The sequence below is a fragment of the Propithecus coquereli genome, unplaced genomic scaffold, assembly GCF_000956105.1.
Source record: "Propithecus coquereli isolate 6110/MARCELLA unplaced genomic scaffold, Pcoq_1.0 Scaffold280, whole genome shotgun sequence".
Lineage (NCBI taxonomy): Eukaryota > Metazoa > Chordata > Mammalia > Primates > Indriidae > Propithecus > Propithecus coquereli.
The window spans coordinates 1531817-1543142 of NW_012148397.1; the positions used below are offsets into that span (position 1 = coordinate 1531817).

Genomic DNA, 11326 nt, shown 5'->3' on the forward strand with positions numbered 1-11326 from the left:
GCATCCAGCTCTTGTCTGTTCCTGGTCTGAGCGGGCCACCTGCTTCCTGCAGGACAAGCTGAAAGGCAGAGCCACCTTGACCTCCCACCTCGACTCCTGCAGGGGCCTGAGCCATCCCCCTGAGTCCTCTCTCGCACTCCTTTGGCCCATTCTCCACTCTGCCACCAGGGCATTTTAAAGCAACATGCAATCATGTCCCCCACCTGCTTAGAACCCTTGGGTGGCTTTGTCTACAGAGCTCTCAGGGACGAGACCACAATCTTAACAGGCCCTGCCTGAGCCCGGCCCTGTCTGCTCCACCAGCTGCTTCTTGTCCTTCTTTTCTCCGTACTCAGGACACCGGCCTCTTTCAATTCCTATTCGCCCACTCTGTTCCCTCTCCAGCTGCCCTTCCCTGCCCACCTTCATTCCTCCTCCCCCTTCACATGTTCCTGAGGGACACGTTCTCTGATCCCCCAATCGGGGAAGTTGTCATAGGAGTTGCCGATCACCAGCTGGTAACCCCCATGAGAACAGAGACGGGGCCGTGTCTGCCCACTGTGGAAGCCCTGCCCCTAAGTCAGCACCAGCAGGAGTTGGCTCTCAGGAGAAGTTGGCTGCATGAATGAATGACAGCCCTGGAGGGATGTGCCCACACGCCCCACCTGACTCGAGGCCTGAGTTCCAGAGGAGCAGACACGTAGAGGCATCGCTCCGCCCCGTTCTCCAGCTCCTGGCCTCTCAGGACAGCCAGGCGCAGGGTGACGGCAGAGTTGGGCGGCGGCAGGCAGGGCGGTGGCAGCACCAGCTCCCTCTGGTCTGTGCGGAGCAGCCGCCTCTCAACACAGTCGCTCCACTGAGCCCAGCAACGCCCTGCAAGAGATGGGCGGGCGCTGTTATCCACCCAGGAACCCACCTTCTGGATTGGGGCTTTTAGAAGAAAGGGGTCACGAATAACAACGCCAGCTCCAAATAGAGACTTTGATTTTTTTTTTTTAAGTAACTTTTCATGCAGGTGCAGGAATGGTGCTGCAGAAGGGTGCTTCTGGGAAAATGACCCTTGCTTCACCCAGACGCTGCGCAAACCTGCAGGGCGCGCTGGACTTGCTGTGCGTCAGTGACTTGCACTGGTGATCGGGCAGGCATGGGGCAGGAGGAGCTGCAGCCCTGGAGACTGTCCCGAGCAGCTTCTCATCCCTGGTGCAATTGCCACTCCACATGGATGAGGCTATCCGTGTCCCTAGGGGCTACTATGGGGACCTGGAGGCTGTACCTCCACCTGGGAGGCTGCTATGTCATCTCCTTCTTTACGTTAGCTGCTCCCTAAATTCCTTTATTCTCTGCCTTTATTCGTCTCTGTTGATTGATGTTTCCCCATCAATCCCTCCCTCCCCACCACCTCCAGTGCCGTAGTCACTCCCAGATACATCCAGGGGCCAGGCTCATCAGCTGTCGCCTCAACTCCCCAGCTGTATCTCTGTATTCAGATAGTGAGAACTGACGTTCAGAAGGATGTCATGTCCATGTAGCAACTGACCTCCAAAGCCTTAACATTTTGCATGACTTTTGACCCAGTTATTCCATGTCTAGAAATTTATTTCTGAAGGTAACCCCTGATGTAAATAAAGATTGAACTATAAGGATGTGCGTCACAGTGTTATTTATAAGAGCAAACAGTTTGAAACAGCCTAAATGTCCAAAAAGAGGGCACTGCTAAATACATGGTCATACACCCACTTGATGATGTATTATGCAGTTACTACGAAATCGAGTTGGGGAAGATGCCACGACATTAATATGCACACGTTCAATTTAAGAAAAGGGGATGGGTAACAAAAGCAATATGCACAGTGTGAATGACATTCATTTTATTTCTAAAAGAATGCGTGTGTAGCTAGGATAGACCCCTGAGAAAAGGAGGACACCCTTTCTAAAACATGAGCTCCAGCGCTACCATATTGATTTGTCGGAAAATGCCTGACTCACTTGCTAGCCCCTCTCCCCAGTGATGTACCAAGGGAATGGGGGTGAGGGGCGGGATCCCCACCAGAGGGAGGAGTATTTCATCCCTTGCATTGTTTGGAATTGCCAACGTGTGGACCGACGTTCCCAGTTTCATGACTGTTTTTAAATTCTCTATGTCCTCTTGTTGCCGGCACCCAGGGGAAGCCGCCCCCCGGTCTGCCGCTGCTCTCCCCACCTCTCATTTCCATGCAATTTGCAACCTCCCACGCGCAAGCTACACAAAGTGTCAGGTGTAAGTACTGCCAGCGCAAAGAGTAAGAAAAAGAACAGCAAGACCTGACCGCTATTCGTTACTTTTTTTTTTTGTCCTAATGTTTAGATCCAGGAATAGTCATCACTTCTGAGTGAGAACTGCAAGACCACCTACCACATGACCACTGGAAGCGCAAATCCTTGTCCTTGTCCGGCCAGCCCAGCGTCACTGTCGTGAAAGGATCTGTGTACGGACCAGGTTTAATGTACACCTCCACGTCGCTTTTGTCGTTCTGCGGAAAAAGCAGCCGGCTGGTGAGACACCTCACTACGGCTAGCTCAGCCTCACTGCGGAGCGCCCTGCACCCCAGAGCAATCTGCACCACAGTCGGCCACAGAGAAAGGCGTGGAGTGGAGACAGACCCTGCCGTCCACCTGGCTTCCCCTCGTGGGGCGTCCGCTGCATTCTCAGGATCACTGGGTAAGTGACTTTATTCTACGTGTGGGCTCAGGGTCCACCGTGCATTCGACTGTGTCAGCAGAGGCCACTCGGGCGGGGCCCTGTGCTTGAGGCTGGAGACACAGGAGTAGAAGCTCAGCCCCTGCCCTCGCCTGCGCGGAACGGGGAGGGTAGGTCGACCGACAGTTAAACCAGAGTGGCAACTGCTGCAGAGGAGGGAGCCCAGGGGATCGCGAAAACGCAGCAGGGGAGGCAGCAGGTTCAGAACGCAGGCGCTGGGTCCGGCCAAATCTCAGATGGGATCATTAGCCCTGTGACCTCCGGACAATTTCTAAGTCTCAGCTTCTGTTCGTCTGAGGGTTTGATAGCAGCTGCCCCTGCAGTTGCTATGATCCAATCTGCTAACACTGTGTCTGGCACGGAGGAAAGGCGCAGGGCCGCTACCTTTATAAACCAGGTGGCAGGGCTCAGAGGAGCTGCCCCAGAGGACAGGCTCCTAGGGGAGGAGGAGGAAGGTTTAGCTGGGCAGCAGTGGAGAGCACATGGCTTCTAGGAAGAGGGGTTGGTGTGGCGCACCGTGTGTTCTGGAGTAAGTTTTGGAGGTACCTGTTAAACGGCTCGGGCTGTGCAGCCTCTTATTCAAGCCTAGAAGGCTTGGCCTGGAATAACACGAGGCCAAAGTAGAACTCAACCCCCTATGGCCTCCCATAGCCTGAGAATAAAATCCAGACTCCTTGCCGTGGCGCCTAAAGCCCACGTGGTCCTGCCTCTGTCCATCTCTCTGTTATCTCCTCCCCCCGCCCCACCAGACTGCAGCCACACTGGCTTCAGGCCATTTCCAGCCTCCCCAAGTTCTCAGCCCACCCACCCAGAAAGCTCTCGTTCTGCTTTCCAGCCTGGCTGCCTTATCTTCATGTGCCCACTTAGCTGGCACCTCTTCAGAGGCCTTGTCTGACCACATTTGCCAGACCACCCTCTGTTAGTGTTAGTGGCTGTCATTGCACCCTATTAGTTCTTGTTACACACTTATCACAGTTCCTAATTATATGCTAATTTGTTAGTCTCACCCAGTAAGGCAGGGATACATCTGTTTATTCACCATTGTATCCCCAGCACCTAATATCATAACTTGAACATTACAAATTCAGAATAAGTCTTTGTTATTGAATAAATGCATGCATGAACAATGTCAACAGAAAGGCATTGAAGACAAGTCTTGTTATTAAAAACTAAGAACATGGGCCTGTTTTCTACTATAAAGCTATATTAGAAAGCTATAAATTTCCCTCTGAGCATGGCTTTAGCTGCATTCCACATATTTGCCTAGGTTATATTATTATTGTCATTTAGTTAAAAATATTCCTAATTTCCCTTGTGATTCCTTCTCGACCTATTGGTTTTATTTTTAGAAATGTGCTGTTTAGTTTTCAAGATGCCTAAGAGATATCTACATATCCTAGATATGCACAATTCTGTTGTGGTTAGAGAACATGCTTCGTTTGATTTCAATCCTTTTGGGTCTCTTTTCAAATGGAAGAAGTCTTGGGGATTCCTAGTGTTCAGACTATTAGTACCAACCAACCCAAAGTCAAAACTAAAACATCTTTTCCTTGCGAGGTTACATTTTTTTTTCTTTTAAATACTCACATTCTTTTCTTCAGCATTCATTCCAGATGGTTCTTGGAGACTGGCAGGGGCTGTGAACACAGTGGGAATGGGTATCAAGGTTTGGCTGAAAACCTTATAAAACGTTGTCAAGAGGCGGAGTCAGAAGGTCATGCTGACATTCCCCAGGGGCATCCCCTTATCTTTGGAAATGGTCTGCGAGAACACAGCAAACATTCAGGTCGTAGGGAAATGGGTCAAAAGCAAACCGTCATGTCCACCTTTGCGCTAAAGACAGAGGTTAGTAGCTAAGAAAGAGGCAGCTGCCCACGCAGAGAAAACATGAGAGTTACAGTCAAGCAGAGGGAGCTGTGTGCTGCTAATGTTTAGCTACCGGTGGAGGGGTCGGCAGTGAGGAGCCCTGGATTGCAGCGTTTGCTCATGCCTGTGCTGTAAATGTTCCCACCAAAGTGGGTCTCAAGCACCCAAGCTGACGTTACTGAGTGTGGAGTGAGGAGAGGTGGACACAGGCAGCTCTGACATGCCGGTGGGAGCTGGGGTGGTGTGCCACCGTGTGTTTCCGTACCCCCTTATTGGCCCCGTACCGACTATGTTCACTGGGCGGCTTGGTGATTCTTTCCTGGTCTTAGTTTCCTCATCTATCAAAAAGACAGAAGGCGATCCTTGCATTGCTATCTCAGTGCTCCAGGAAGCCTGAGGGCTACGCTGTTTATCCTATTGCATTGTAAACCACACATGTATAAAGAATGTTAGTGTGCCAAGTTAAAGAAATGGAAAAGGTATACTCAGTCGATGTCTCTGATGATATTGAGATGTTAATATGATTAATGTCTAATTAAGGTGATTAATATAGGAACTTAGAGTTATTCCATACGATTCACGAGTCCCCAGTGACTTGGCTATATTGAGGGCTGGGATGACTGGGAATTTAAAAAAATTCTCTCCCAGTGAGTTCTCATTCACACAACTATACCATTGAAGGTCTGCAAAATTATACAAAGCAGGGCTAAGATGCCAGACAAAGAGGCCTTTCTTAATCTTAAGAAGGAAGACAGTCAACCTCGAATGAAGAAATTAGGAGAAATAGTTGCTGCCTCTGATCCTGCAATGAATTAGCTGAGTGACCTCTGCAAAGTCCATTAACCCTTCTGGGCCTCAAATCCTGTGGAATTTGGAACACATGGAACAGATTGTGTCCCCCAACCCCCAACCCCTGTCTAGACATCCCTGCCTCCTTCCTGTGGTATCAGCACCTATGGGTGCTATTTTTCCTGTGCAACCATCCCTCCCCCACTCTCAGCCCTTGGTCTGGGTGATGCTAACCCTACATCATACTCCAGGGTGAGCACGTGGTCCTGACCTGTCCAAACTGAGCCCACTTCCCCCTGGTCTCAGCAGCTGGTCCAGGAGGGAAAATGAACTGAGCTTGGGCCAGCGAGAACGAGCCTCAGGACCTCTGCTTGGAAGTAGCCTCCAAGAGGTGCTCTCTCTCCTCTGGGGTTACGAATCAAAGCCTGGGGCCATCGTACACTGCTTGGGAAGAGAGAATCAGAATGAAGCCAACACAAAACCAAGAGCTGGAGAGAGGCAGATTCTGAAGACACTGGGTGATGATGGATCCGGCTGGGCTTAAGACCAGGTCCACCCCCTGGACTTTTCATGTTCTGAGCTGATGAAATTTCCTTTTGACTCAAGCCAGTTTGAGCTGCTTTTCTGTCCCTTGCTTCTCAAAGAGTCCTGCCAACTTTAACTCTGGTGAACTTTAACTCTGGTGGCTACTCAGCAGCCGTTATCCCATCCCTCCTCCCTGCAGCCAGAATCCATCTCCTCCCATGGAGCCTGGAAACACTGGACACCTGCCTTCCCAGCGTCACTTACAGCTGGGCACCTGACCCCACCCTGGCCATGGGTACCCAAGGTGAAGATTGCAGGGAACTAGTAGGGGAGATGTTCCCCCTAATAAAAATAGGTGCACAGGAGAAAGGCCCTTCTTCTGCTGCTGGATAAGGCTGGGTTTGCATGCAATGTCTGGAACTGCAGCAGCCACTTTGATTCCAAGAGAAGCAAGCCTAAAGAGAAGGACAAAGCTCTGAGGATGGCAGAGCAGAAAGAAAGACTGAGCCTGAGTCCTTGCTGACATCACTGAGCCACTGAACCAACCCCAGAACTACTTACCGCCTAACTTCTTATTCTGTGAGGCAAGAAAATCCTGAATTTAAAGCCACTTAGGTTGGATTTTCTGTTACTGGCAGCCTAAAGCATCATAACTGATACAAACTTTCCTGTTTTAGAATTCTGTATCACCAGTGGTCGAATGCTGTACTGTATATATCATTGTCTCTTTGGAGTAACCAGAGAATTCTTTTTTTTATTTGTTTGTTTTGTTTTTGTTTTAGAGACAGAGTCTCATTCTGTTGCCCAGCCAAGGCTGGAGTGCAATGGCATGATCACAGCTCCCTGCAACCTCGAACTCCTGGGCCCTAGCAATCCTCCTGCCTCAGCCTCCTGAGTAGCTGGGACTACAGGCATGTGCCACCATGCCTGGCTAATTTTTAAATTTTTTTTATATAGATAGGGTCTTACTATGTTGCTCAGGCTGGTCTCAAATTCCTGACCTCAAGCGATGCTCCTGCCTTGCTCGGCCTCCCAAGGTGCTGGGGTTACAGGCATGAGCCACTGCACTCAGCTCGGAGAATTCTTAATATTTGTAGAACAAGATAGGTACTCAGAGCCCTGTTTTGAAGGGCCCCTCACTAGATCCCAAGCAAGTGCAATGCCCTGGACTCCTGGTAACAGGTTTTGTACCCCCTTTGCAGAAACACCTTGCCTGTGACAGTGATGCTTCCGATTTCCAAAGTCAGGTTGGAGAAGGCATTCCTCACTAGCACGGTGACCAGAAAGGTTCCTGCAACGCAGAGGGCAGAGAGTTACAGGCATTGTTGCTAATTATTTAACTTGCACTGAGACAACTCTCCCAGCTTGTGTTTCTCCATCCCCTCAAGACAGCATGTTACCTTTGACCCTCTGAGCATTTAATGATTCCCTGCTGTATGCCAGGCACCTGATGCAAGGCTCTGGGGACATAGAGAGGAAGGGACACAGTCCCTGTCCTCAAGGGCCTTATCGTCAAGTGGACACGTAGGACAATTAAGTGCCAAACCACGGTAGGAACTGGCCTGTGGGCATTGTGGGCATGGAGTGGGGTCACTTCACCCTCAGGAGAGAAAGAAATGGCACGTGGGAGGGCACCAGGGCTAGAGCTAGATCCCAAAGCATGCGAGGATGCTCATTAGTCAGGTTGGACCAGGGTCCTGCAGAGGGAAAGATGTGGCAGGATTGTACGACGGGTCAAGAGAGCAGAGCGGGATGAGAAGGGTCTATAGATCCATCTGGCGAGCCCCTGCTAACACAGGTGGACCCATCCCTTCTCCCTCGTGCAGAAGGGGTGGGTGGTGGGTGCTACCTTATCTTCCTCTCTAGTCTAGGGAGAGGGTCTACAGAGGGGACCCTTCCCTGGAAGGCTTGACATGTGTTCCTTGAGGTTTGACAACCCCTTACTCATGCCCTTGAAGGAACAGTTTATGAGGGGGCGGGGAAGGGGAGTAGAGGGCTACACTTCTGGGAAATAACTACATTTGGCTGGCGGTAGGCCACGGAATGGGTAAGGATTTTCTATGGACCAGATGTGGGCCTTGGGGAGAACGGTGCTGAAGAGGACAGGGAGGATGAGGCGAGTCCAGCAGAGAAAAGGGAGGTGGCCCCGGAGAAGCTGCCAGGCAGGTGTGGCCAGTTGGAGGGAATGCACCGCCCCCATGCCCTGAGGTCTCAGGGGCCCAGCAGGGGACCTCGGGAATCCAGAGATGCTCCTATAAGAAAGGCAGCTTCAAACATCTGCTGGGCCCCAAGAGCCAGGCCAGCCAGGACGGGGCCAGCGCTGCCAAGTGCCAACGCTCCTGTCCTATCCTGTTCCCCGTCCTATCCTGTTCCCCGTCCTTCCTCCCACCCCCATAACCCCTGGAGTAGTCCAAATCTGTTGGCTGTAGGGGGAAGAGAGGTCTGTTAATCATCTAAGAGTGAGCAAAAAAGTCATGAGGCATGCAGAGACTTTATCAATGAGGAAGGCATAAATTTCTCCTACTGAGCAACTTTTATAGGAGTTACTGTTACAGGAGACAAAACTGTATTTGCATTTGGATCATAGCCTGTGTGCTGGGTGGGCAACATCTGGGTTCCTCCTGTTCCAAGCTGGACCCTTGGTACCTGGTGACATTCCAGTGGTTTTCTTCTAGAACCTGTTGTCCCTTCTGCTAACTCTTTTGTTAGGGCATGGTAACCCCACACCTGCAGAGTCTCACCCGCTGTCTAACACACCTCTGAGATCCGCAGAGGAGCTGTAGGCAGGTCCCGGGGGCTGGAGACTCTGCAATTCCCATCACATTCCTGCCTGCCGACCTCATCACATGGCCCTCAAGGACTCTCTGCTCCTTTCAGATTAAATACAAATGTGTGCTGTGGCCTCCGGCCCTGGCTGGGGCCAGCCAGTCTGTCCCCCAGCCAGCATCATGGCGACACTTCCTCTCTCCGTCCCCCTCTCTACCACCCTTCAGTTTTTACCTCTCCCCGACCAGGGAACGGACTGCCATTTCCCAAGCCACTGTCTCCTCTAGAGATGTTAGAAGAAGCCTGATACACCTGCTGTCTTCCAGTGGTTCTCAACAGTGTGATTTTGCCCCTCTGAGACATTCGACAATGCCTGGACACATTTTTGGTTGCCATGGTTTGGAGCGCTGGTGCTACTGGCATCTAGTGGATACTGCTAGATGCCTGAGAAGCTGCTAAAACTCCCACAGTAGCAGCCCCCAACTGTACTGAGGAATTATTCAGCACCAAATGTCAGCAGTGCCAAAGTTGAGAACCCCTGCAACTGTGAGCCCCGTGAAGGCAGATAATATCTGTCTCTTCCTGAGTTTTCAATCCAGGCAGGATGCCATGAGCCATGTTTGTGCCCAGACGCACCAAAAAACTGACTGGCAGGACCCTGGGTACCAAGTCAGGAAGGGAAGAGGAGGGAGGTCTGGAAGGGGAGCCACCGACCCCAGGTACCTTCAACTGGAACGGCCACGTGGTAAATCCCAAATGGCTCCCCGGAGCTCACTTCTTTGTGGAAGAAGGTTGCACTGTGTCCTGCCACCTCAAAGGTCAATTCCTCTGGGGTGCCCTGAGCCACCGAGACATTGATCAACAGGTCCCGTCCAAGCTCCAGATGGTCTGAAGCCCAGGAGGCCTGCAGCCCCGACAGCAGCTCCACGAAGTGGACCGTGATGTTTCTGGAGGGTGTGGGGGTGGCGGTGTTGCTGACGGCCCGGATCTCCAGCTGGTGCCTCCCAGGGCCCATCCGTTCCTGGGTTTCTCTGTCCAGGGTCAGATTGTACGGCAGTGCGCTCCTCTGGGTGGTGGACTCAGCCAGGGTCATGTTCCCCGAAAGCACAGTATAGGTCACCCCTGTTCCTATGTGGGGTAAGAAAAATGTAAGAAAGTAAGAACCATGCAGTTGATAACACTATGGTAGTTCAGACTCAGTCTCTGAAGCCAGATTCTGGATATAGACACGGATATGGACATAGATATGAAGAAATATGTAAGGAGGTACCCCTCTCCCTAAATATTAACAGAGATTACCCCAGAGGATTGGGTTAATGAGGGATTTTTTTCTTTTTGGGTCCTCTCTGTTCATTTGCATGTTCCAGTTTCTTTATACTACACATGTGTTACTTGAGATCTTAAATGTCCAATGTCCATAATAAGTAAATCAGAACATTTTGTTGCCAGGGATATCCTTGGGGGGAGGAAGGCTGAGAAGGGAGCATCTCTTAAGGGCGTGGGCTGATTTTCTGCGCGATAGGGAGCCTCGAGTCGTCACTGCAGCAGGAGCAGGTGCCTGCTTGGAGCTCTGCCCACGTGAGAACTCGGCCGTTCACGGGGAGGTGGGGCTCCCTTGCAGTTTGCATATGGTTGTTCTAACTGGATGCTACAGATTGCAGTTGACTCTTCAAATCTGATTTAAACCAACACATTAGGATTCTTTCCAGTAGAAGCCAAGCTAGTATATTTCAGAATTAGGATTCTTGTTTGGATGAAGACGATGATGATGGTGGTGATGATGACAATGGAAGCCTCGTGAGGTCAGGAACCCTGACTTCCATATTTGCAGCCTCCTGACACCTGACAAAGAGCAGGCACTCGATTCTATTTGTAGAAGGAGTAAATACGGGAAGGGTTGTTTTAAGTGTCCTCGGGTGCACCTGTCAGCCGTCTTTACCCCACAAGCACACGAGAAGCAAAAGGCGTCCCGTGAGCCCTGAGTGAGAGCCCCAAGACAGCTTCCACCAAGTCGCTGCTGTGAATGAGGCTCCACTGGCGTGTGAGGTCACCCGAGCCACCTGCTCACTTCTGCGTCTCTGTGCCGCACCATTCACACATTCCCGCCCTGTTCTGATCTCAAACTGGGCGTGTGCTTCAGGAAAGGTGCGGCCCTGGGTGAGGATGGGTCCTAGCCAGGAAGGTCTCTGTTGACAGAAGGGTGATAATTAAAATATTTAACAACCAACACTTCATGGGCACCAACCCATATGGTAGAATGGATGCTCTGATGAACCGGAACAGGCACTGTGACCAATCAGAATGGATGCCATGGACAATCAGCATGGACAGCTCGACCAATCAGAATAGACACGATGACCAATCAGAGTGGACTCTGTGACCAATGAGAATGGAGCCCAGCCGTAATCAGGGGCGTGGCTGTATCAGTGGGTGCGTCTGAACATCAGACCTGACTGGGTGCAACTTGACTTTGCAAGCTAGTGGACGTTAGCTTTGCTGAGATGGCCCAGCTGGGAGCACTCCCAGTCCCACCTCACCCTGTTCAGATCCCCCCGACAGGGAGCAGCTTGGAAGTTCAGTTCCTGTGACAGGGCTATGGGCGTGCAGGGAAGGGCCTTCGGAAGGCTGGGGGCTGTCACTAGCTTACTAGCCTTGGGACTTTGG

General features: G+C 51.3%; 1 protein-coding gene across 1 annotated transcript in view; it reads right to left on the reverse strand.

The window, feature by feature from the left end:
- Positions 1-11326, reverse strand: part of PKD1L2 (polycystic kidney disease 1-like 2) — a 104376-nt gene that overhangs the window by 69457 nt on the left and 23593 nt on the right. Inside the window, exons 8-12 of the mRNA XM_012648177.1 lie at positions 9386-9790; positions 7110-7187; positions 4304-4353; positions 2372-2489; positions 645-852 (exon numbers count right to left, since the gene is read on the reverse strand). Coding sequence (XP_012503631.1) covers positions 645-852; positions 2372-2489; positions 4304-4353; positions 7110-7187; positions 9386-9790 — 859 coding nt within the window. The remainder of the gene's footprint in view (positions 1-644; positions 853-2371; positions 2490-4303; positions 4354-7109; positions 7188-9385; positions 9791-11326) is intronic.